At 42.3% G+C, this 27220-nt stretch overlaps 1 protein-coding gene across 6 annotated transcripts in view; it reads left to right on the top strand.

The window, feature by feature from the left end:
* The window catches only part of ADGRA3 (adhesion G protein-coupled receptor A3), a 121914-nt gene extending 105418 nt beyond the window's left edge, over nucleotides 1–16496 (top strand). For all 6 annotated transcript variants that reach the window (XM_030563227.1, XM_030563224.1, XM_030563226.1 and 3 more), the window contains 4 exons: nucleotides 30–153; nucleotides 2973–3118; nucleotides 14374–14469; nucleotides 14663–16496. In XM_030563227.1, the coding sequence (XP_030419087.1) occupies nucleotides 30–153; nucleotides 2973–3118; nucleotides 14374–14469; nucleotides 14663–15902 (1606 nt within the window). In that variant the 3' untranslated portion in view covers nucleotides 15903–16496. The remainder of the gene's footprint in view (nucleotides 1–29; nucleotides 154–2972; nucleotides 3119–14373; nucleotides 14470–14662) is intronic.
* Nucleotides 16497–27220: the final 10724 nt, after the last annotated feature.

Below are 27220 nucleotides of genomic sequence, written 5' to 3'. Positions count from 1 at the left end.
ATATAGACTAAAATATTTTTCTTTAACAGTGTGATCAGGATCAGCATTAAAAGCTGGCATATGTTAGTTAACCTGAGCTTCCATATTTTCCTGACATGTGTGATGTTTATTGGAGGTATAACTCAGACCAAAAGCACCAGCGTCTGCCAAGCAGTAAGTAAACATAGAAGTAAGATTAGAAATGTAAGAAATTGTAATCAAATATAAATACATGATTCATGGCTATTGTAAAAATAATGAATTACAGTCATGTTTAAGCAAATCTTTGCTCAATTATTTTACCTTGATTTCTGCTGAGAAAGCTAAGGCACACCCAAAATTTGCTTAGCAAGAGTATATGGAAATTATTTAAATCTGGTATGTAAACAGAGTATGCATTATTTTTTTTACAATCATACCTGATTCCATTTGAGGAAAGAAGTTACCAGCTTCATGACTCCTCTGTATGATTTGCAGACCAGCAATAACTTTTGACTTCAGATGAAGGTTTCATATATCTTCATCCACTCATGAGGGAAAGAATTGGAGCCAATCTGAAAACTGGAAGATTAATAGGATTGGGTGGTGAGAAAGAGAATACATATTTGTTTTTCTAAAGTTTTGGAGGTAGTATCTCAAGTTCCTTTGTGTATTTATGTAGTTGTATTTCTAAAGGCTATCAATTAGAAAATCAGTTGTTTCAAGAACTATCAGTGGTTTGAGCAGTGGCTTGCTAAACCCAGGGTTGTGAGTTCAGTCCTTAAGGAGGCTATTTAGAGATCTGGGGCAAAATCAGTACTTAGTCCTGCTAGTGAAGGCAGGGGGTTAGACTTGACCTTTCAAGGTCCCTTCCAGTTCTATGAGATGTTATATTATATATGGTTTTGTATGCCACCTGAAAAAAAAGTAATAGAATATTTACTTTTCCTACTACATGATCTCTTCAGGTTCCTTCCAGCCCTACAGTTCTATTATTCTGCTTAGAATGAGAAAGTGACTTCTTATTCCTTCCCTTTTTAGGATTTGTTTCCGCTCCAAAGACCTGTGGTTTTTATAAATAAAAGCCACCAGTTTCATCTTTTCTATGATTTTCTATAATTTCAGAGTGTTTATTTTATACAGAGTTTGAGCGTTCATAGCTCTAATGAGACTGATGTTTGCGCTCACAGGTGATGTCTAAGCCAGTTTCAGGGTTTCAGCTGTAATAGCAGGTGCCATCTTGTATCAATGTCAATTAAATGTTTCTTGAGTTTTTTATCAATTCTGTTTCTTACATCCATTTTAAAACTCACTCTGAATATTAGGACACCACCTGGTGACTCCTGGAGTGGCTAAAGAAAATACTTTCCACAACACATTCATTTTTCTTTCAATTTCCTGTATATAAGGTTAACAATCCAATAGGGCAGCATAGGTTCAATAAAAAAAATGCTCATCCTTTTCCTGCTGCTGCCCCACTGCCGGAGCCTTGACCCACTGCTGGAGTCTCTTTCTCTGGAAGAGGAAGGCCTCTAGCAGCAGTTCCCTGCTACAGACTTTCCCCACTGCCTCCCATCTACTGGAGCCTTTCCCTACTTCCAGAGTCTTTTTTCCTGTGCTAGGGAAAGGCTCCAGCAGTAGGGAGGCAGGGTGACACTATACTGTTTTTAAAAAAAAAAGGCAGTAAAAAAGAATGTGGAGGAGGAGGAGGCACATCTTAGACAAGTAGAGAGCCATGTAGGGTATATACTCAGGCACATACCCATATCCTTTATGTGTGTCTTTTACTCAGCTAAGCCATGCCTCACTGTCTGCGCTGCTGTTTATACCTGTGCTAGGGGAACTACACATGTATGTACACAAAAAAAGGGTGTAGTGTAGGTGCGCACACACTCTCACACTCCTGTCCTCCAGCAAACGATGCATATCATTTCTACCTTTTTTGTTGCTGTCACTGAAGTCATATGTGAATTCTGCTCCCCTGCACTCTGTTCATTTCAATAAAAGTGTGAAATTCAAAGTTTCAGTGGACACAGGCAGTTTTTTCTTTTTCTTAAACACTACCCAAGAAATTTGAATTTTAGAAAAGCAAATGGTCCATGCACCTTTAATGTTACATATGTAAACACACAAAGTCTGAATTCAGCTACTGTTTTCCTAATAATAATTCATACTCATTCCATGAATCTATTAATTTGAATTACTAAGACTGTTAAATTTGTATCCAAATATATGTACTGTGGCTCCTGGTTGCCTTATATTAAAGTCAGTGGGTTACCAGTTTCTGGCCCACTACATGCAGTGTCTACAAGATGGTTACCACAAGAATCTTACTTTTACTGTTCCATCATTTCTTGGTATTTAAATATCTAGCTGTAACATTATATTGACATTTTAAAAAACTTATGTGTTTCATAAGATATAAATATATTTGGTTTATAACAAATGTTATTACATTTGTGAATGATCTATCTGTTTTTCGGTTTATTTTTAAATGCCTAATTCATTCATGTAAGAAAGTCATTTTAGGTGGTTTGTCATTTAAAATTAAGCCCAAATAAAACAAAAATATTCTGTAGAAGAGCTGAACTTTTAAAAAATTAAAGTACATTAGGTCGGTGGTTTTCAAAGCCAGTCCCACCGCTTGTTCAGGGAGAGCCCCTAGCAGGCTGGGCTGGCTTGTTTACCTGCCGCGTCCAAAGATTCAGGGATCGCGGCTCCTGCTGGCTGTGGTTCACTGCTCCAGGCCAGTGGGGTCTGCAGAAAGAAGTGCGGGCCAAGGTATGTGCCGGCCGCCCTTCCGCAGCCCCTATTGGCCCAGCCAGTGGGAGCTGTGATCGGCCGAACCTGCAGACGCGGCAGGTAAACAAACTGGCCCAGCCCACCAGGGACTTTCCCTGAACAAGTGGCAAACCGGCTTTGAGAATCACCTGAATTAGGTGCTGTATAAATAATTATAAAAAAATTTTGTGTCTGAACTAGTAAAGCTTGTGTTTTTAACATTTATTTTCAAGGTTGGGATAATTCTGCATTATTCTACTCTTGCCACAGTACTGTGGCTGGGAGTGACATCTCGTAACATCTATAAACAAGTTACTAAAAAAGCGAAGAGGTGTCAAGATCCTGATGAACCGCCTCCTCCACCTAGACCAATGCTCAGGTGAGAGCACTATGTTGTTTAATGTCTGCTTTATCGTTTGTCTTTCAGTTAGAATTTCTGACATAGACTAAACATAATTTTGGAGGCTTTGAATGAAATGGGAAATATTATCATGGGAAATATCCGGTAACACAGTGCTATAATATTTGGCACACCTACAATACCTTTGTTGCAAGGCTTTCAAAGCTGTTTCCAAATTATTAATATAGGTCCGAAAACAATCATGATGTTGAAAAAGAGGATCATTCTTATTAGAGAAGGGTGGTAAATCCTGTTTCACAGATTAAGAAACTGAGGCACAGAGTCATGAAATTATTTACCCAAGGTCCTACATGATAGCAGTAGCAAAGGTGGGATTGGGATTTTGGGGTGGAATTATCAAAAGTGCTCAGCTTTGGCCTCACACTGTTCCCATTTAATTTGAAAATCTCACCCTACATCCCCTGACTCCTAGTCCTGTGTTTTAAACACAGGAATTTATTTTTTTTAATTTCAATTCAAGATGAAACTGTTCAGCAAATTCTCTGATTAGAGAAAGAAAATTAGAGAAAAGATTAGAGAAGAAAAATGTGTTAGACATGCTACTAGTACTTGGTAAATAGGAAAATTACAGGAATGCATTTCAGTTAAAATGTCCTTCATGCCTTCTAAAATTACTGAAATATAATTATTTTTTCTTCAAGTAAATTATCATGTCTTGTTTACTTGAAAATACTATTTTAATCTAGTATTAAAAGGTTTTATTCCAGAGCTATGCTGAACACATATCAATATTAATTAAACCTTGCTAACCCAGAATTCTCCACATGGTGGCAGAAGTTGATTGGCTTTGTTTCCATTTAAAGCCAAATGAGACACTTATTTCAGAAATTTGATAAGTCAGTAGCTAATATCCAAGTGCTTTTCTTATTGAGAACATTGGATAAATTCAAATTCAATTATGTTTAACAATTGAGGGCAGAAATACCTAGTTTATACATTTAGTCAGAGAAAGTGGGAGGTAATTACTAAATAACTAATGCAAGAGTTAGCAAGTGTTCATTTTGTTTCCTTGAGTAACTTTTAAGCACATTTTCTTTAAATAAATAAATCTATTCTAAATGGATTCTTGTACCATACTCATCACTATAGTATGTGAGCACCTTCAGTACATCATTAAGCAACGTGACTAACATCTGTCATGTTTCGTCACTCATCCTCTCACCAACGGAAGAAGTGTGTGCAGTAGAGTATCTCTTTTTGGAAGGTTTTTAAATATATATACTGCTGCTCACAAACAGGGAAGAATTAGTAGGGGAAGTAGAAGTGGGTGGCAACCTGGGCAACAGTGACTATGAGATGGTTGTGTTCAGGATCCTGACAAAAGGAAGCAAGGAGAGCAGCAGAATACAGACCCTGGACTTCAGAAAAACAGACTTTGATTCCCTCAGGGAACTGATGGGCAGGATCCCCTAGGAGGCTGATATGAGGAGGAAAGAAGTCTAGAAGAGCTGGCTGTATTTTAAAGAAGCCTTATTGAGGGAGCAGGAACAAGCCATTTTGATGTATAGAAAGAATAGCAAATAAGTCAGGCGTCCAGCTTGGCTTACCAGAGAAATCTTTGGTGAGCTTAAATACAAAAAAGAAGCTTACAAGGAATGGAAATTTGGACAGATAACTAGGGAGGAGTATAAAAATACTGCTTGAGACTGCAGAGGTGTAATCAGGAAGGCCAAAGCACAATTGGAGTTGCAGCTAACAAGGTTTTTACAGGTACATTAGCAACAAGAAGTAGTAAAGTGTGGGACCCTTACTGAATGGGGGAGGCAACCTAGTGACAGATGATGTGGAAAAAGCTGAAGTACTCAATGCTTTTTTTGGCTTGGTCTTCACAGACAACGGCAGCTCCCAGAATGTGGCACTGGGCAGCACGGTATGGGGAGGAGGTGAGAAGCCCTCAGAGGTGAAAGAACAGGTTAAGGACTATTTAGAAAAGCTAGACATGCACAAGTCCATGGGGCTGGATGCAATGCATCCGACTGTGCTGAGGGAGTTGGCTGATGTGATTACAGAGCCATTGGCCATTATTTTTGAAAACTTGTGGTGATTGGGGGATGTCCCAGATGATTGGAAAAAGGCAAATATAGTGCCCATCTTTAAAAAAGGGATGAAAGAGAATCCAGGGAACTACAGACTGGTCAGCCTTACCTCAGTCCCTGGAAAAATCATGGAGCAGATCCTCAAGGAATCCATTTTGAAGCACTTGGCAGAGAGGAAGGTGATCAGGAACTGTCAACATGCATTCACCAAGGGCAAGTCATGCCTGACCAACCTGATTGCCTTCTATGATGAGATAACTGGCTCTGTGGATATGGGGAAAGCGGTGAACGTGATATACCTTGACTTTAGCAAAGCTTTTGATACGGATTCCCACAGTATTCTTGCCAGCAAGTTAAATAAGTATGGATTGGATGAATGGACTTTTAAGGTGGATAGAAAGCTGGCTAGATAGTCGGGCTCAACAGGTAGTGATCAAAGGCTCAATGTCTAGTTGGCAGCAGGTATCAAGCTGAGTGCCCCAGGGGTCAGTCCTGGGGCCAGTTTTCTTCAACATCTTCATTAATGATCTGGACGATGGGATGGATTGCACCCTCAGCAAGTTTGCAGATGACACTAAGCTGCGGGGAAAGGTAGATATGCTGGAAGGTCGGGATAGGGTCCAGAGTGACCTAGATAAATTGGAGGAATGGGCCAAAAGAAATCTGATGAGGTTCAACAAGGACAAAGTTAAGAGTCCTGCACTTAGGACGGAAGAATCCCATGCACTGCGACAGACTGAGGACCAACTGGCTAAGCAGCAGTTCTGCAGAAAAGGACTTGGGGATTACAGTGGATGAGAATTGGATAGGAGACAACAGTGTGTCCTTGTTGCCAGGAAGGCAAACAGCATATTGGGCTGCATTAGTAGGAGCATTGCCAACAGATTGAGGGAAGTGATTATTCCCCTCCATTCAGTACTGGTGAGCCATATCTGGAGTATTCCATCCAGTTTGGGGCCCCCCATATAGAAAGGATGAGGACCAACTGGAAAGGGTCCAGCAGAGGGCAATGAAAATGGTTAGGGGGCTGGGACACATGACTTATGAGGAGAGGCTGAGGAAACTGGTATTATTAGTCTGCAGAAGAGAAGAGTGAGAGTGGATTTGATAGCAACCTTCAACTACCTAAAGGGGGGATTCCAAAGAGGATGAAGCTAGGCTGTTCTCAGTGGTGACAAATGACAGGAACAGTGGTCTCAAGTTGAAGTGGGAGAGGTCTAGATTCGGTATTAGGAAAAACAATTTCACTAGGAGGGTGGTGAAGCACTGGAATGGGTTACTTAGGGAGGGGATGGAGTCTCCATCCTTAGAGGTTTTTAAGGCCCGGCTTGACAAAGCCTTGGCTGGGATGATTTATTTGGGGTTGGTCCTGCTTTGAGCAGGGGGTTGACTAGATGACCTCCAGAGGTCTCTTCCAACCCTAATATTCTGTGTTTAAGAAGGCAAGGCCAAAGAAATGCATGTTGAATGTAGAGCGGAAAGTGAAGGTTTGTGATGGTCCTTAATTCCTGGGGGATTTCATTCCACAGAAAGCTTTGTCTCCCACACAGCGAACTTTTACCCTTATTGTGGAGAGTTTGATTATACTCCAGGAGCAAAATTGTCAACCCTAGTCTCCATTCTGGAGCTTTAGGTGATGTTTTAGATATCCTGGCCCAGGCCATTGAACATTTTGAACATAAGGACTGAGATCCTAAACTTGATTTGAAGTTCTGTGGAAAGCCAGTGTAAAAAGTGGAGGGAAGGTTTGATATAGTCATGGCAGCCTATGTTACTGAGGAAGTGTGCTTCAGAGTTCTGTATCAGTTGGAGTTTCGTAAGGGCTGAAGGCTTCATGCCCATGTATACTGCATTACTGTGATCCGGCCAAGAGATGACAAAGGCATGCATAACTGAGTCCAGGTCACCATCCATCAGGATGAGACAGTCTCCTTGCTGACCAGAAATGGTAGAAAGCATTTCTCTTGCGTGCTGCTAGGTGAGAGCATAGTGTCAGTGAAGAACTCAGGATCAAATCTAAACAATGGGCTGATGAGATCATCCATCCGTGCCACTAAAGTTCTTTCCGTCCCATGCACTGGCCTGAATCCAGACAGCGCCAGATCTAGGATATTCACTTCAGTTAGATGAGCTTGTGGTTCACCTTTGGACTCGCTTCTCTGAGATTGCGCAGGAATAGATCATTTGACACAGGGTGCTAGTTAGCTAGAGCCAATGTATCGAGGGTGGGTGGATTTTTCTCAGTATTGGTCAGACTGTTGCATGTTTGAAGGAGGAAGGAAAGATTCCTTCCCTGAACGAGTTGTTAGCTACTTTGGTCAGGAGTGATACCAGTTCATAACTCTTTCAGAAGCTAGGAAAAGCAAGAGTTGGATTCACAGGGCTTGGAGCCCGATTTCTTTACGGTGTCCAGAACATCTTGATGAGTGAACTTTGGGAGACAGTCTATTGGTTGGTGGGTGTAAGCAGATTGTATGTGGCTTGCTTGGGAAGACTTTCCAAATGTGCATACTCATCAGCAGAGTAGGATGATAGTTCTTGTTTGAGTGATTGTTCACGTGTATTCCACAGTAGGTGTGCATACTTTCCATGTGCACTGGTGCCAGAAGTTTTTCCCCTAGCAGTACCCATAGGGGAGCACCTCAGCAACCCCTGAAGTGGCGCCTCAATAGCGTAGTATAAGGGGCTCTGCATGCTCCCCCCACCCTTAGTTCCTTCTTGCCACCAGCGAAGGGTGCTTCAGAACTGCTCTGCTCCAGTTTTGCTGTAGCTCGTCCCCGAAACTGCTTGTTCATTTATTGTATGGTACCTGTAGTTAGTTGTTTAGTTAGTTTAGTTTAGCTAAAGCTCCCGGGCAGGGGAATGCCTCGTGCCCCGGGTTTTAAGTTGTGTGGCACTTGTAGGCGATCTATGCCACTGAGTGATCTGCACGTGGACTGTCTACGCTATTTGGAGGAAATGCATCTCGGCGATTGCTGCAAGATTTGCAAGTCATTTAAGCCTCGGAAAAAGAGAGAGAGGGACATTAGGCTCCAGGCTATCCTGCTGGATTTGGCTCTGACCCCGGCTCCGATGCACCGCTCTGAGTCGGCACCGCGGTGTCAGTGCGCAGCGACCCTTTGGCGCCATCGACTAGTCGGCACTGTTTCCCGTCCACGGGGCACGCCAAGAAGGCTAAGAAGACGCCTTCTTCGCCACGGCACTGGAGTAAACCCAGGACAGTGGCTAGACCCACATCAGGTGATTCTCGATCCCCACCGGTCTCGAGGCCTCCGACTCAAGTTGAGCGGAGTAGCCCGGCCCATTTGGAGCAGGCCTCCCCAGATGTCCGGATGCCATCCACACTGGAAGTCCTGCAGGCAGCCCAGGACGTTATGTCCATGCCGGTACCAGAAGTACCGCTGATGGCCCCGCACTCCAGAGGCAACCTGCCACTGGGATTGCTGCAGTCGCCCCAGCTCGGTACCAGTCTTGGTTGAGGGAATGTTCCCGATTCCATTTGCCACCCAGCAACCATTCAGGGCAAAGTCCACATGGATCGCCCTCGACACCCACCAGGCTGTCTGGTTGGGTTCCATCTGACCAAGACTCTCGGCACTGCTCCACCTCAAGGAGCAAACACTGACCGAGGCAGATGTCGCCAAAGATCCTCATCTCAGAGGGGCTATTGCATCCGATCACAGCACGAACTTTGATGTCATTCCCATTCAGCATCCCGCTCCAGGACCCCACCATGGCAACGCCTCCGCAGCCCCAGGCATCAATTGCTGGCATCTCACTGGTGCAGGTCCACCTGCCTAAGCCAATCATGGAGCAGCTGTTACCAACAGTACCGGTTCTCCACATCGGGATCGTGGTCCCGTGATTGGCATCGCTTCTGATGCTGCTGCTCCTCCTGGTCCAGTAACAGGAGGAAGGCATCAGAGTAACAGTAGGGGAAAGAAATTAGCACAGGGAAATAAGTTTTACTATTTTTTACTAATTTTTCCCCCTACTATTACTCACACCTTCTTGTCAGCTGTTGGAAATGGGCCATACTGATTATCACTACGAAAGTTTTTTTTTTCTCCTGAGAATAGACCACCTTAACTGATTACTCTCTTTCTTTATAGTTAGTATGGCAACGCCCGTTTTTCATGTCTTCTGTGTATATATATCTTCCTACTGTATTTTCCACTGCATGCATCCGATGAAGTGGTTTTAGCCCACGAAAGCTTATGCTCAAATAAATTTGTTAGTCTCTAAGGTGGCTAAAGTATTCCTTGTTCTTTTTGCTGATACAGACTAACACAGCTACCACTCTGATTCCTCCAACAGAAAGTGTAGCTTATATTTTTATGATTATTACAGTGGAAAGCAAAGATGGTCTCATGGTTAAGCATTATCAAGACTAACAGGAAGGACTTGATTGTGATTCTAAAGTTTTTAAAGTAATTTGGGTGAAAGTGATCATGAATAGATTGATCATGATAGACTTCATGATTCTTAGGAAAGAAAGGAAATGAGTGAGAGAATAGCAAAATGATAATGGACTTCAAAAAAAAAGCAAACTTAAACAGATTCAGAGAACTGATAGGTCAAGCCCCATGAGAAGAAAATATAAGGGAAAAAGGAGAGCTGGTAGTTTCTCAGGGACTATCCTGGTGTGATGGAAAGATAGGAAGGAATAGTAAGAGGCCAATATGGCTCCATCAGGAACTCTTTAATTACCTGAATGTCAAAACGATAAAAAGTGGAAACATGAACGAATTGCTAAAGATGAGTACAAAAGAATAGTACAAGCATGTAGGAATAAAATCAGAAAGGCTGAGGCTAGGTCTCCATTGGTGGGGAGGGGTTGTATCTTAGGTCAATTTACCTGGCCGTGAGGACAGCAGCGAGTCAACCGCTGCCGCTGCCCCGTCAATTCAGCTTCTGCCTGTCGATGCGGTGGAGTTCCGGAGTCAACAGCAGAGTGATCAGGGATCAATTTTATCATGTCTACACTAGATGTGATAAATTGATCCCCAAGAGATCAATCACTACTTGCTGATCTGGAGGGTAGTGTGGACGTACCCTAATGCACAGAAGGAGTCAGACCTAGAAAGGGACGTAAAAGTTAGGAAAAAGAGGTTATAGAAATGCATTAGGAGCAAAAGAAAGACAAAGGAAAGTATACTTAGTGGGGAGTGGGAGAAGGAGAGCTCATAATGGATGACATCAAGACTAGGGTGCTTAATGCCTGTTTTGCTTCAGTCTTCACTAAAAAGGTTAATTTTGACCAGATAAGTAACACAGTTAATTAAAGTCAGGCTTGACAAAGCCCTGGCTGGGTTGATTTAGTTGGGGATTGGTCCTGCTTTGAGCAGGGGGTTGGACTAGATGACCTCCTGAGGTCCCTTTCAACCCTGATATTCTGTGATTCTATGACAGTTAATATTAACAACAAGGAAGAAGGAACATGAACCAGAATACAAAAAGAGCAGGTTAAATAATATTTACATAAGTTAGATGTATTCAAGTCAGCAAGGCCTGATCAAATTAATCTTAGGGCTGGTCCACACTACGGGTGGGAAATCAATCTTAGATACGCAACTTCAGCTACGTGAATAACGTAGCTGAAGTCGAATATCTAAGATCGGATTACTCACCCGTCCACACTTCACGGGATCAATGTTCGCGGCTCTCCCTGTCGATTCCGGAACTCCGTTGGGATTGATGGAGTTCCGGAATCGATATAAGCGCGCTCGGAGATCGATATATCACGTCTAGATTAGACACGATATATCGATCCCTGAGCAATCGATTTTAACCCGCCGATACGGCGGGTAGTCTGGATGTAGCCTTAGGATACTTAAGGAACTAGCTGAAGCACTCTCAAAATCATTAGTGATTATCTTTGAGAACTCATGGAAGATGGGTGAGGACCCATACAACTGGAGAAGGGCAAGCTTAGATCTATATTTCCTAATAAAAAGCAGGGGGAGGGAACAAAGATGACTAATTCCCTGTGTCCAGTCAGCCTAACTTCAGTTCCTGGAAAAATACTGGAACAAATTATCAAATAATCAATTTGTAAGCACCTAGAGCATAGTAGGGTAATAAGTAATAGCTAACCTGGACTTCTCAAGAACAAATCATGCCAACCAACGTAATTTCCTTCTTTTGACAGATTTACTGGCCTAATGAATAGCAGGGAAGCAGTAGACATATGTCTTTATTTTTTGTCAAGTTTTTAACGTAGTCTCAGCTGACATACTCATAAGTAAACTAGGGAAATGTGTCTAGGTTAAATTACTATAAAGTGGGTTCAACTATGGTCATCAATGGTTCATTGTTGAACTGGAAGGACATATTTATTGGAGTCCTGGAGAGATCAGTCCTGGGTTCAGTACTATTCTGCATTTTTGTTAATTCTTTGAGTGTGGAGGGTATGCTTATAAAATTTGTGGGTGGCTTCAAGGTAGAAGGGGTTGCAGCATTTTGAAGATAGGTTTAAAATTCAAAATAAACAAATTGGAGAATTGGTCTGAAATCAACAAGACGAAATTCAATAAGGACAAATGTGAAGTAATATACTTAGGAAGGAAAAATCAAATGCACAAATACAAAATGCAGAATACCTGGCTAGGCAGTACTACTGCTGAAAAGGATCTTGGGGTTGTAGTGGATCACATGTTAAATGTGAGTCAGCAATTGGTGATGTTGGGAAGAAAAGCTAATATTCTGGGGTATATTAACACAAGTGCAGTATGCAAGACATAGGAACTAATTGCCTAATGAGGAGTACTGTGTTAAGTTCTGGGCACCACACTTTAAGAAAGATGAAAAATTGGAGAGAGTCCAGAGGAAAGCTACACAAATGATTAAAGGTTTAGAAAATATGATATGTGGAAAGGTTAAAAAATTTGGTATGTTACATCTTGAGAAAGAAGATGGGGGCGGGTGGGCGACACTGTTAAATGCTGTTATAAAGAGGACGGTGGTCATTTGTTCTCCATGTCCACAAAGGTAGGACAAGAAGTAATTGGTTTGATCTTCAACAAAAGAGCTTTAGGTTAACTATTAGGGAAAACTTTCTAACTATAAGGATAGATAAGCACTGGAATAGGCTTCCAAAGGAGGTTGTGGAATCCCCATCATTGGAGGTTTTTAAAAACAGGTTAGACAAACACCTGTCAGGAATGGTCTAGATTTACTTGGTCCTGCCTCAGCTCAAGACAGCTAGACTAGATGACCTCTTGAGTTTTTTCTTTCAGCCCTACATTTATGCGATACTATACATACCAGTAACCTTTGGGCCCCCTTGTTGTTTGTTCCTTTTCCGTATCACTCCGTCTTTCTGTTTTAGATTGCAGGATCTTCAGGTTAGGAACTATGCCTTCTATTCTGATATATATATAAACATATAAACATATTTAGGGTGCAACTAGTGTGGCGTGGGAGTTGGTCCCAAATATAATCCTCTCTCTGCTGCTTGTTTAGTATGACGTGAGGTGACTTAACCTCTCTGTCCATACCACCACGAGTCCTCCTCACTTAGACTAGTGATTGGATATCTGAAGTTAGGTACTTAAATCCATACTTAGGCAACTAGATAAAGGGCCTGATTTTTAGAAATGCTAAGCATCCAAAACTTCTGTTGACCTCAGTGAGAGCTGTAGGCATTCAGCACCTTTGAAAATCAGGTTGCTAATTTACATCCTGAAAATAAACTTAAGGAGCTAATTTTGAAAACTTTAGCCATAATGTCTTTTCAGTTTCCCTGTCTATAAATTGGAAATAATACCTAACTCCCAGGAATGTTGTGAGGATTAATTAGCTAATATTTGTGAAGTCTCTAGCACCATAATATCTAAAAGCTGTGCTTATCAGCTTCCTTAGCACTCAGAATATCCGCATTTGATCTAATTGGTCTCCTGGTTCAGTAATTTTCACCTTTTTCGTTTTTATCACCTCTTCCTCTCCTGTCTTTGTTTTTTTTTATTATTATGCCTCTGATGACTCCTCCTTCATCTTACTCTGTATCCTTGTGAGATTCTTACTATCATGGTGTTTTGGGGTGTGTTGGAAGAGGTGGGTCTCACTTCTTGAGCTTAATATACTCAGAGTTGGGTTTGTTCTGATGTCCGCTGGCAAGCTATTCGATGACCTACTGTTATGGATGCTCTGTCCCCAGCAAGTCAGTCAGTCATGCGTCTGCCTTAGAGGCTGCCTTAGAGGCGTCTGCCTTACAGGCGGTGAGGCAGTCACTGAAATAACAAGGAACACCAACCCATTTATGGTCATGTAATATAGAAACAGGACTTTACTTTGGGCCAAATTCAAACGGTGCCAGTGGATTATGCTTAGCAAAAGAGTTGTCCTTTGTTGCTTAAGAGTTGGTGTTAATATAGGCTATGAGCCCTTGTCTATGCCTGTTCCCTTGTCAGCTGCCCTAGTTCCCCCCATCCTCTGTTCCATCCTGCTTCTTTGAGACCCTCCAACTCCTTCCTCCTTCCCAGAGAGCTCCTCCATGTCCCCCCTGCACACACATACATGCATGTTGTCCCTGGAGCTAGTTGAACACTTCCTAAAAATTTTGTTTTGTGAAAGAAGCTGCTGCTGTGTCTGAGATCCTCCTCCTTTTCTGAAGAACAAGACTTTTCCAAAACTTCAAGTGCTTGAGAATTCATACACAATAATCTCTTTCCTTGTCAGATATGGGTGATCTTCCCGTAACAAACTTAACACAGCATCAAAGCAAAAGGATGAAAGATTAACAGTCTTCTCCAGGTTGATAGCTTAGAATAATAGAATCATAGAATTCTGCCTTTGCTCTCTGTGCTCTGCTGCTGGCTTCTGTGACAACTGCTCTGGGCCTGTCTCACTGAAGTGACTTACCCTTTCTCTTCCCAGTCTGAGGGAGAAGCCATCAATTTTTAGCAGGTGAAGGCAGGTTATATCATGAGGGAAACCTCAAGATTGTGGAGAATGATTTCACCAAAGCCCCAACGTGCCAGCCAGCAACCTGTGACTGACCTTACTTTTCTCGGTAAAGCACTGTGTAAAGTCTCCAAAATCCTGGGATTGTATCTGATTTTCAGGTGGATGATACCTGGATATTAGCCTTTTCTTAAGGGCCTTTTAGCTCACGCTGGCTAAATAAAGTCTCTAAACTGTTGGAAGAGCCATTAACAACTTTTGCCCTATTTTTAGATTCTATCTTATTGGCGGAGGAATCCCTATCATAGTGTGTGGGATAACAGCAGCAGCAAACATCAGGAACTACGGCAGCAGGCCTAATGCCCCATAGTGAGTATTGGATATTTGACAGCTTTGTAATAAATTGTTATATGATTTTTGGTTGGCATTTGGCATATAGATTCTGATTCTTTTGGAAGATATGCCACATAGCCAAGACTTATTTCAACAATTTATAATTATACTTAAAAATTCTGAGAGGGCATCTGTCTTGATGTGCTATCTTTGTGGTTTTTTTTTCCAGTTGCTGGATGACATGGGAACCTAGCTTAGGAGCCTTTTATGGACCAGCTAGCTTCATAATTTTCATAAACTGCATGTATTTTCTCAGTATCTTTATACAATTGAAACGACACCCTGAACGCAAATTTGAACTTAAAGAGCCAGCTGAGGAACAGCAGCGTTTAGCAACCAGTGAACATGGGAACCTGAATCATCAGGATTCAGTGTCAGTCTCACTGGTTTCTACATCAGCTTTGGAAAATGAGCACAGTTTTCAAGCTCAGCTTCTGGGAGCAAGCCTCACTTTGTTTTTGTACGTTGCTTTGTGGATTTTCGGGGCCTTGGCAGTTTCTCTGTATTATCCCATGGACTTGATTCTTAGTTGCTTTTTTGGGATCACGTGTTTAAGCCTTAGTGCCTTTCTTATGACGCATCATTGTGTTAATAGGGAAGATGTCAGGCATGCTTGGATAACAGCCTGCTGTCCTGGAAGGAGCACATACTCAGTGCAAGTTAATATTCAGCCCTCCAATTCCAGTGGGACTAATGGAGAGACTCCTAAGTGTACCAACAGCAGTGCGGAATCTTCGTGCACTAATAAAAGTGCATCAAGCCTAAAAAATTCTTCTCAAGGTTGTAAACTAACCAACATACAGGCTGCAGCAGCTCAATGCCATCCTAATTCTTTACCACTGAACACAGGTCCTCAGCTTGATAACAGTTTGACTGAGCATTCAGTAGATAATGACATCAAAATGCATGTGGCTCCATTAGAGATACAGTTTCGGACAAATGGACATCAAAGCCGACATAAAAACAGAAGTAAGGGACATCGCGCAAGCAGGCTTACAGTGTTGAGGGAGTATGCATACGATGTCCCTACCAGTGTGGAAGGAAGTGTACAAAATGGCTTATCTAAAAATCGACAAAGTAACAATGAAGGACATTCAAGGAGTCGAAGAGCCTATTTAGCATACAGAGAACGCCAGTATAACCAGTCCCAACAAGATAGCAGCGATGCTTGCAGTACACTTCCAAAAAGCAATAAAAATAGTGAAAAATCTATTGCTACAAACAACAAAAAGGATGTTCTGAGGAAACCAATAGTAGTTGAACTTGAAAGCCAGCAAAAATCATATGGCTTAAATTTAGCCATTCAGAATGGACAACTTAAAGGCAGTGGACAGGATGGACCCTTGCCCACTGCAGACAGCACTGGCAATATTAGGACTGGGTTATGGAAACATGAAACTACTGTGTAGCAACATTGTACTTCATCATGGGAGAAACTCTTGTGAACTGTGATTCACACATTCCTTTTAAGCTATTAACGCTTTTAAAAACTGTTTACGAACAAGTGGTACTTCATGCAAGAAGGAGAAAAGAGAATCTGCCGTGCAAAATGTTCTATACATTTTGGGAATATCCTTGGTGTTTTTTTACAAAGAAACTTCTTCTCTTCTGTGAATTTTATTTTTTTTAAAAGAAGCAGGTCCAGTTTTGCCATGCAGATCAGAACTTTTTAAAAAATTCTTACAGATAGCCCCCCAGATGTGTCCACAACACATTTCAAGTGTGTATTAAAATGTGTATTAAAGAGTATTTTCCCAGCAAGCATTATGTAATGTGCAAGTTTGTCAAGATTATTAGCTGTAGTATGTCTCTTTGGATTTACTATGTAATTTCAGTGCCTGGGAATTTTACCACAGCTTTTAGTTGCTTAAAAAAAAAACCCAAAACAAAAGTAACTGTTTCTAAACGTGCTGATATTTCACATTTAATGCAGCTGGTTGCATTAATCCTGAAGTTTGAATGAAACAGAGAAACAACTTTTTTAATAATAAAAGGTTTGTGACTTAAAGAGAACTCTGCTGAAATTCCAAGCTCAATTTTGTAAGTGATACTTGAATTAGTCATGTTTTCATGTAGTAAAAGTGAATTGTGTAGTAAATGCATAATTATGTTTCCTTAATATTTCTGGCTGATATTTGCCAGTTGACATCTGTATGTAGCACAGTCCCTAATTCATTGCCCTTCCATCTTCTCAAGCTATTATGTTCATTTATAAATTGCAATAATTCTACATGTTATTTCTATCATCAGAACCAGACGTGTTCATCACCCACAGCTGGGGCTAGATTTCAAAAGAGCTCAGCATCTCCTGTTGCAAACACATTTTGTTGTCATCTTGTGAAAGAGTGATAGCAATATCTTAGTAAAGAGTTACCGTTTAGATGCACTAATTTTGATTTTTACACCAGTGGGAGAGCAGAATTGGGCCTTTGAGTTCACCCGTCCCTCAAATGTTGACTACTAGTCAGGGGTGGCTCTAGGCATTTTGCCGCCCCAAGCACGGCAGGCAGGCTGCCTTCGGCGGCTTGCCTGCGGAGGGTCCGCTGGTCCCGCGGGTTCGGTGAACCTCCTGCAGGCATGCCTGCAGGAGGTCCTCCGAAGCCCCGAGACCAGCGGATCCTCTGCAGGCAAGCCGCCGAAGGCAGCCTGCCTGCCGCCCTCGCGGCACCGGCAGAGTGCCCCCTGCGACTTGCCACCCCAAGCACGCGCTTGACATGCTGGGGCCTGGAGCCGCCCCTGTTACTAGTCACCTGGAATTCAGTTGACATCACTGAAATATCTAGTCACTAGTTTCCTTTCAGAGCATTTAAATATAATATTAAGCAGCAGTTGTGTAAGAAAATAGTTGCTGCTTCTTTATTTGACATTACTCACTTACATGAAAGCTAGTAAACCAGTAAGTGTCCTTTATACCATCATCAAATTGATAGGAACTAAGAACAAAGTGGGAAGAAATGACAGCTGGATGAAAATGCCATTTTTAATTCAATTATACTAATCTGGGCAGCAATGTCAAAAATATTTGAATCAGCACAGTGATGCAGAGTTAATTTTAAAAAGCTAAACTGTATATTTTTAAGAATATGAGGCAAAGTGGAATATGAAAAATAGTGTTAATAGGTATTTATTTAGTTTCCTGTATTTCATTTTGTTCATATTGATTATATCTCAACAATCATTCTACATTTTGGTAGTTTGTGGGGACTAGAAGACAGTATAATGTTTCAGTCTATAAAGCTTATTCTTTTGCTGCTTTGACGATTTTGTAGCTGTATATGCAAAGTATCATATGTGATTTATTACTTATTGGTTGATCCTGTATCTAAAGCTATTTGTATTCGTATGTTAGCAGATTTTTTTTTTGCTGTTTTACAGTGCTAGCATATAATTGGGGAAGACACTCACCTCTTGAGCATCTTCTGCTGCTGCATTTGGTGCTGCAGGCCACCTCCTGCTTTTGGTGCTACCTGAAGGTTGTCAGCCCCGCTTGGCACATCTCCAGCGCTCCAGCCAAGTCAAAAAGTCCAAAAGAACCCCTTCCAAGATAGTAAAGAGGCCAATAAATTGAGTGTCTCTGCCCTCACTAGGTCTTTGGTCCTGTTGTGGGCAATTTAAATTCAACACTTCACTCAGGCTTCCAAACAAGCCTGTCCCTTTTTCAGGATTTACACCACTTCACCTTTGACCAGTGGTGGAGCCCGGGCCTGCCCGCTACTGTGCATTCCAACCCAGAGACCCTATAAATAGCAGCCATTCACTTCAATTCATTGCTGTTACTTCCCTGGGCCTCTTCCCACCTGACCTCTTTATCTTCATCCCTTACCTTAAGGTTAAAGTTCTCATGTTCTCACTCTCCCAACCAAACTCTGGTTGTCCCTTGAGCTCCTTTGGCCAGAGAGAAGCACCCTTCCTTGCTCCTCCGGTTCAATCCAGGAACTGACCTGCCAAAGCCTTGCATCTCCTTTTATCTAAGCCTGCGTGGTTGCTTCTGTGCAGCCTCTCTCGGCAGGCTTGGAGGATCCACCTTCACAGCTCCTTTCCAGGGGCAAGGTGTAGTAGGACCCTGGGGTCTCCAGCAGGGGGTCACAAAGGGTCTGGTACACTTAGTCACATCACATCACATCATAACTACTCCTTTCAAGTTGCAATCTAAATATGCTCTCTGACCGGTGAACATCAATTCATAACCTGTCAGAATCCCTTTATTTATTTATTTTTAACATTTCAAAGTTGTCCCTGGAGGAGTGACAAATTAATTGGTGAGAAATTTCTCAGGTATGCTTCTCCATTAATATCCTATATGTTTCTCCATTAATCCTGAGACAATAGCAATATTAAAATGGAATTATAGTTGAGAATATATGTGAGTAATTTAGTGTAAAATATATTTTGGAAATATTAAAATTATCCCAAAAGCAAGCATTTTAAACCCAGGAATTTCAGAGTTGGGGTTAATCTTAAAAGAACTTAAACCTGTTGCATATAGAAGTGCATGGCTAGTGCCTCCAAACAATATTCATTCTGCTCTGTAATGACACCATATAAAAACCCATTATTATAATTATGAACCATGATTTTAGTGATTGTGGTCCCAGATTAGGTTAATCTGTTTTGGTTTTTACCCTACTACACTATCACTATGAGACATCATTAAAATTATGTGGGCTCCCTAACTGTGCATTCCCAAACTTCAGTGTGTTAGGATTTCTTTTAAGTGACTTAAACTCTGAATTTTGTGGGCTATTACACTTGACTTGGCCATAATAACAACATCTCTATAATGTATTTTACTCTAAATTGCTGATGTGTACTTCAGCCTTAACTCATTCTTAATGTAGTTTTTGTCTGAGAATTCCTCTAGTTTGTTGTTTTTTTTAAATTACAAAATGGATATATGAATACTAAATAAGAAATGGAGAGAAAATGTTACCATTTATATTTAATATTTTTGAATTATTAGAAATATCAGCCTTATTTTTTTTTAACTTTTTATAGCCAGATTCACTGGTATACTCTAACTACCACACGACTTCTGAGCAGCATACACCATCCAAAGCATAATGGTCAATTCAGCTAGATTTACAGCTGCTTTGTTTCACCAGAACAATGCAAAGCAGCTAGAGTGTAAACTCAAGCTTTCTCCTGCTTTTTGCACCTCTTCCATTCCTTTGCACACAACAGTCCCTGCTACTGGAGGAATTCTGCACCAAAAATCCAAAATTCTGCATATTTTGTCAGTATAATGCAATATAATCACACCAGTTTCACTTATTTTGGTAATTTATTTAAACTACCATACAGAAAAAAATATCACATTAACTGTTCAGCATTTCCTAAACACAGGAAAGTTAAGTTACAAATACTTGGTAACCAGTACCCTGCATTCCAGTTATAATCCTGGATTTTCATTTAAATTACATTGCTTTTATTTTGGTGTTCTGTAAAGTAGAATGTTGCTTTAAATGGCTCAGATTTTCACACATGAAAGTCGTACAGTTTTGCTAATCATTGTCCTGCATTTTTTTAATGTGTAAATAAAATAGATCCTGAGCTGTAATCTAACCCAATTATACCTCTGTCACAGTAAAAAAAGCGAGAAAGCACGTAGACCTTCCTAGCTGAGGATGCCGTTACTGTCATTTACAAGAAGACTCCTTTACACCAGTGGTTCTCAAAGCGCATCCACTGCTTGTTCAGGGAAAGTCCCTGGCGGTCCAGGCTGGTTTGTTTACCAATCGCAGCTCCCAGTAGCCGATCACGGCTCCCACTGGCCGCAGTTCACTGCTCCAGGCCAATGGGGGCTGCGGGAAGCGGCGCAGGCCGAGGGATGTGCTGGCTGCCCTTCCCACAGCCCCCATTGGCCTGGAGCGGTGAACTGTGGCCAGTAGGAGCCGTGATTGGCCAAACTTGCGGATGCGGCAGGTAGACAAACTGGCCCGGCCTGCCAGGGATTTTCCCAGAACAAGTGGCGGACCGGCTTTGAGAACCACTGCTTTACACCACTCTGGCAGGGTAAAGGAGCCTTAATTGACTAAGAATGGGAACAGTTTAGTAACAATGAGAACATTAGCAGCCTGCCTGCTTAGTTGTTACATTTCTGCTCTGTCTCTGGGATGCAGCAACAGCGAGCGAGAGGGACAGAGCGAGTCTCTCACTTGTTCTCTTGCAGGCAGGCATCCAGTCCCACCCCCTTAACGTCTCTCCACTCACGCCCAGCCTCCCTCCTTCCCCCACGGTGATATGCTCTCTGCTGGCAGCTGCTCCCAGCAGACATGCCAAGTTGCTGGGAAAGAGGCATGTATTCCCCACAGATTTCTTTGCTCCCCCATATTTCTGCAGGAGAGAGAGAAATCTGCAGAAGATATTACCCCAGGAGTAATTCCCTTGTGCACACACCCAACTTCCTCCCCTCTGTATCTTTTGGACCTGCACATGCACCCTGAATGACCTTGCACCCCTTCCCTCCCACAAGGGTATAAAATGCAGAGCAACCCCAGTTGCCAACAAGTTTCTTCTTACTGTCTGTGGCAGCAAGATGGAGTTACACAGTGTACCTCTGCATCCCCATAGCTACTTAGATGTGGGTTTTCGAAGTTAGTTTTCGTATTATTTCTTGGGTTTCTCTTTAAACCCACTGGGGTAAAAATATAAATAGGTATATAGACTTAGTAACAAAAAAACGGTGTAAGTCTGATGGACTTTAAAACCTGCCCTGCCTGTGAGACAGCTATGCGTGTAAATAAGGGGCATACTAAATATCACTTGTGTAAGGGAATCTCATCCCAATCAAATATTAAATGTGTCTATCCTTTTCTAAGTACATACAAAAACCTTGTGACATTCATTGGAAAACAGTTTTGTATGGAAAGATCAATGAAAAAGCATCTCTGACTCCTCCAAAACAATCTATTGCTGCCACCTCAAAGCTTATCTCCTTTCAGTACTCTAGCTACATGAGATGCTACTCTGGAGCTCAGTGGTCTTATGACACCAAGACATGCATCTGAGAAATGTTCCAAGCCTTCACTTCAGATCTCTTTGGGTAAGTAATTGACTCTTATTGTGCAAGCTTGGAAGCAACAGAGACCTTCAGATAGAGCTCAGAATTGGTCAGCGTCCTCAGTACCAGCCAAGAAGTCTACTCTTCTGACTTGTCCAAGCCTGTTCCTCTGAAACCTGACCAGCATGAAGAGTCTTCAGATGCTGCAGTCACATTCCTGCGCTACAGTACCGCATGGTTACTCCTTGACCATTGGTGATTATATCTCTACCAATTACATTGATAACTGTCTGCCTCTCAATCTTCAGTACCACATCTTGACAGGAAGGTTTTTTTCTGCTGAGAAATCCGCATCAGTATCATCATGCACAGGATTGTCTTTGTAAGTACCACTGTTATATGAATTCAGATGGAATGTATGGGTTCAAGGTATTAACATAACTTAGTCATTGTCTGATATTCAGCAGTATTAAACAAGGTCTGGGCCTGTTATAGAGAGACCTTAACCTGTATAATAGCATGGCAAACACAGTATAAAATTAATGCCAAAGGTTAGAAATGTATTGATTGAAACACACAAAAGGAAAAGAATCAAAATGAGATAGAGTATTGAAACTGAAATTGGTTGTTTATGCAAAAGTCCCTTTAGATACCACAATGCTTACTACCATGTGTCAATCCATCCAGGTTACAGGAAGCAGCTGAGTTTTATTGTCAATGCCTTCATTACCAATTCAGTCCTACCATTTGGTGTGTCTGTGGCGTCACAAGTATTTACCAAATGCTTATCTATGGTAACAGCTAACCTGAGGAACAAGGCCTTCACACACATTCTTAACTTAACTGTTGTTTGATTCAAGTATCAGAGGGTTTGATTCAAGGTCACTTATCACGGCAGGTCTTCAGAGATGTTCACATAATTTTCCAGCAGTTTTCCTGGCTAAGCCTCAAAATCAGTCGCAACAAGTACACTTTCACCTCTATTTTACTGATAGTTTATAGGAGTGATGTTGGACTCTCAGTCAGCAAGAGCATATCTTGCTCAGGGAATCATCACATTTGAGATCTTTCAGCATGAAGAACCTTTGTGAAAATCTGCCTCAGTTTGCTGGTTCATATGACAGGTTGCACTCAAATGACTTTGTCCTATTGAGGAATAGTTAAGATCAATTTACACAGCATGTACCTGCCTGTAGAAGTTCCTTTCAAAGTACTGACTTCCCTGGTTTGGTGTACACGCCTTTGAAACATCTGCCAAGGTATTGTTTCACTCATCACCTTTTTCAAAGACTTTTATGGCAGATGCATCCAAACCAAGCTGGGGTGTCCATTTAGACAATCTTCACATTTAGGACCCGTGGTCCAGGCAGAGTCTGCTGGGTGTCACACCTCCAGGTGGCTTGTTCTACTACTCATGGGCATTTCCACTCAATGCTACAGCAGTGCTGTACTGCAGACAATACTACAGCAATGCACTATATAAACAGATGAGGGAGAGAGAGCTCTCCCTTTATGTCAGGAAGTAATTAATATATAGGACAGGTGCTTCCTTTATCAAATCAACCTCCTAGCCTTTCACTTACTGGGTTCCTAGAATGTCTTGGCAGATCAGCTTATTGGGAAAGGCTTCACCCATGAAGAACTGAGACTAGATCAGATATTTCTAAAATAAGGGGTCCCTGCCATGGACCTGTTTGCTGCCAATGAAAACACTGTCCCATGGTTTGCTCCAGAGGAGAAGTGAGGCCACACTGTCTTACAGATGTTTTTCTGATCTGTGGGGAAAGGATCTGCTGTATGCTTCCCCCCTGCCCATTCCACTAATTCCCAGAAAGATCTTAGAAAGATGTGTTGGAACAAGACCAGGAAGATGATGAGGGTGGGGGTGGTACCAGCCTGGATACGTTGATTTTGATATTCCAACCTCATGCACACATCAGCCTGACCACCTCTTCCACTTCCAGACATTTTTCAGAACCAAGGCCTAGTATTGCATCCAGACCTGATGTATTTACATCCCCTGATGTGAAGGCTAGTTAGGTATGTTGACAGGAGCTGTTTGGTAGTAGTACAAAAGGTTTTCATTCAGAGTACAACAGCTTCTACAAGACTGGCATATAAAGTCAAATTGAAGCAATTTTTGTATATAAATTTTGTATATAAACAAAGTGATTAACAGGCAACAGAGAGTCCCATGGCACCTCATGGACTAACACACGTACTGGGGCATAAGCTTTCGTGGGTGAATACCCACTTCGTTGGATAGATGTAGTGGAAATTTCCAGAGGCAGGTATAAATATGCAGGCAAGAATCAGTCTAGAGATAACGAGGTTAGTTCAGTCAGGGAGGATGAAGCCCTCTTCTAGCAGGTGAGGTATGAACACCAAGGGAGGAGAAATGGGGAGAATGTTTACCCATTGTCCCAGAAAAACATAATGCATGGACTGAAGATGATCCAGTGGGCTAAACACTTATTTGGCCACCTTACTTTCCCATCCACACATTCATGCCCCATCTGGCCCTTAGTCTGCACATTCTGTTACCCCACATTTTGGACCCAAGACACTTCAGTATTGGTCTGCCTATAATTATAAATTGCTTTATCAATTTATTCTGCCCAAGTGGGGAGAAAGGTAGTGACCCGCCTTATGGGAATTGCCAGGATATTATCAGGAAGTTTGCCTCTAACCTGCAGAGGACCCCTCAGAGCAGGGTAATCCTGCTAACCCTTGAAAGGGCAAGGATTCAACCCTCTGATCTAGAATAGGTACACAAGCAGCAATGCTTCGAAAACAAAGTATTATTTATTAAGAGAAAGGTGGTTACAATATATGTAATAATGGTAGAAAGAAGTTACAATGAATAGTAGGCAATAAGGCACAACAGGATTACTTTTAAAAATCATGCGTTTAAATGGTCCAAGAGACTACCAGCCTGTAAGACAAATACAATGTTGCAATATTGGTACACACTGAACCTTTCGTACATATGCATAAGGCCTTTAATATAATAACCTTAGACACATTACAATGTAACATACATGTACCTGGTGTATATGCATAAAACAGTGCTACAATACAGCATTCTGCAAGCAGTGACTGCCTCTCACAGGGTGGGGCAGTTCTCACTCAGTAGCAGGCATCCAGATTTATTGACAGGCATGCACACAAGCAGTCTTTTAGAATACAAAAGATCAGATTTACACTCCTTTCAATTTCCTCTGACCCCTCTAGGTCCTTCTGATCTGTCACCTGGATCACCGGTATGCTGCTTGATCTTATTCTTTCTCCGCTCTGCTTCCTGATCTGCTGTTCTCCTTGATCTCCTGCTTGGCTTCCCATAGTCTTCTCCTTCTCTCTTCTCCTGCCACACACTCCTGCTTGCCAGCTGTCTCCTTATATTCCATTTTCTGACCTTTTCAGTTGACCTTTCAAGCTGCCTGCTCCCTGTGTGGGTGTTAACTCATTCAGCCAATCAGCTCTGCCCTTGCATCATAGCTGCTGCTCCACCTGTCCCCTCCCTGCAGGTGTTTTGAGTCATTCTCCCGAACTTTGTTCAACCCTTGCTATTGGTTAATTTAGTCTAGGTCCTCCATCTTGGGAATTCCTAATAAAAAATAATAGCAACAGCCAAATTGTATTTTTAACTACAAACTGTCATTAACTATAACTTACCTAAAGCATCTAGCCTGAGACTACCTACTGTTCCCTGCAAACTAAAGCACTTTAATGCTAACACTAGACTAACATTAATGCTAATTGGGAGAGGTGTGTTGTTACAATGCTTCTCACTCTTCCCACTGCCCTCTAACCCAGCTGTCAGTATGTCTCTCCAGGGTGCTGCAATCTACACACAGGCCAAGCAAGTAAAAAAAGAAAAAAACATCTGGTAACAATTCTCTTGTGTGACTGATTGACAGATTTTTGTTTTCCAGTTGTTACTAGTCTCTTATAGTGGGCCTTGGAATGTTAGGCCCGGGACTTTGATTGAGGAATATAGTTTTATGATTGAGCCTTGGGGCACTGTCAGATAATTAATACATATGAATAATATGGAAATGTATATATTTGTAATGTATATGGGTATAGATGTATAGTATCTATGTGTGCATATGACACCACCTTATATGCAAGCATAACAGTATTTTTCCAGTATGGTATTGTAGTCTGGCCCTTTTACTTTGGTGCCGCAGATAGCAACACTCTCCTATTAGGGCAATTACAGTTATCACTTGTATCATTATTGGTAGTAGGCTAAGTGTTTTGAAATACTGAGATAGGCATTGCTATAGTGTGCCCCACAGTGCTAAGTATATGAGAATTAAAACTGAAATTTGGAGTAGTGACATTACAAATGGGGTGACCAGATGTCCCTATTTTATAGAGACAGTCCCAATATTTGGGACTTTTTCTTCTATAGGTCCCTATTACACTTGCTGTCTGGTCACCCTAATTACAAATGAGATCTTCACATATAATTTTTTGTGTGTTTAGTTAGCACACACAGTACTGTCCATCCATGTTATAGGTTACCCTTACTACTGGTTGTCACCCTTGGGTAAGTTTTGCTGGGCAGGAAACAGAAACTGCTAGCTTTTCTGTTCCATTTCTTGCATTGCTCTGTGATACACCAGTAGCTGATGTAGAGCCATTTATTTTTTTATGGATGCTGTCTTCCAGATAACCTGCTGAATGGACGGTAACCAATTTATCAAATATTTGGTACCCAGACACTGAACAGGATTGTTTTGAATAACATGTTCCTCGCTTAGGATGCCATGACACAGACCCCAAAGTGTCACTGGTCCTACCAGGGAATTTGTTTACCCAATCTGTAGTTACTATGTAACTTAATTTTTTTTTTACCAGTTTGTTTTTTCTTGCTGTAAATGGGTTGGGACTCACCACCCGGTACCTCCTGCTGGTAACTCTGGGAATTATCTCGATTCCAGTGGAGCACCCCCTCCTGGTGGTGTCCCGTCCGTTTTTCTGCCCTCGGTTGGCATTTCTGGACCCACGTTGCTCCCTGCTCGGTGGCATCCTCTTCGAGACCACTGTCCTCCGGCAGTGCCCCTTGGTCCCTCTGCACCCCTTTCCAGGGATCGATCATCAGCAGTCCTACACTCCAGCCGTCATGTGCAACCGCACGCCCTACAGTCTAATCCCTCTTGGCAGGGATCTGGCGTGGTCTATAATGGCCGCTCTCTACGGCCAATGGTGGATGTACTGCAAGGAGGAAGGGGGGGACCCAGGCCCGCCCTCTACTCAGGGACCCTTTGGCGTCAGCCTCACTGTCGTCTTTCTTTCCCCTCCTCGGTCTGTTCCCCTGGGCCGCTTCCCCTATGGTCCCTTGCACCCGCTAGGCCCTTCCCTTCAGGGCCTGCAGCCTGGCAGCTATGAGCTAGAGCCTTCTAGCCTTCCTGAGCTTGCCCAGCACTGCGCTCTCCACGGTGCTAGTCTCCCCCTTGGAGGCTGACCTTCCCCAGTCAAAGGCCTGGGACAGACTGACCACTCCTGCTCTGGGCAGCCTTTATATATGAGCGAGCCTGGCCCTGATTGTTTCCCTCCAATCTGGGCCCTGACTGGCGCCCCATGAGCCCTTTTCTGATTGGCTCCTGGGCTGCGAAGGCTCCCTGGCCTGCCACAGCCCATCCTCCCAGTCCGCCCCACTACACTTGCCTTTATGTTGTTTGCTGCCATTTGCCTGTTGATTTTTACCTGTGTGTT

Source organism: Gopherus evgoodei, chromosome 5, assembly GCF_007399415.2.
Source record: "Gopherus evgoodei ecotype Sinaloan lineage chromosome 5, rGopEvg1_v1.p, whole genome shotgun sequence".
Taxonomy (NCBI): domain Eukaryota; kingdom Metazoa; phylum Chordata; order Testudines; family Testudinidae; genus Gopherus; species Gopherus evgoodei.
The sequence above is the reverse complement of the archived record's forward strand: the minus strand, read 5'-3'. Positions and strand labels throughout refer to the sequence as shown.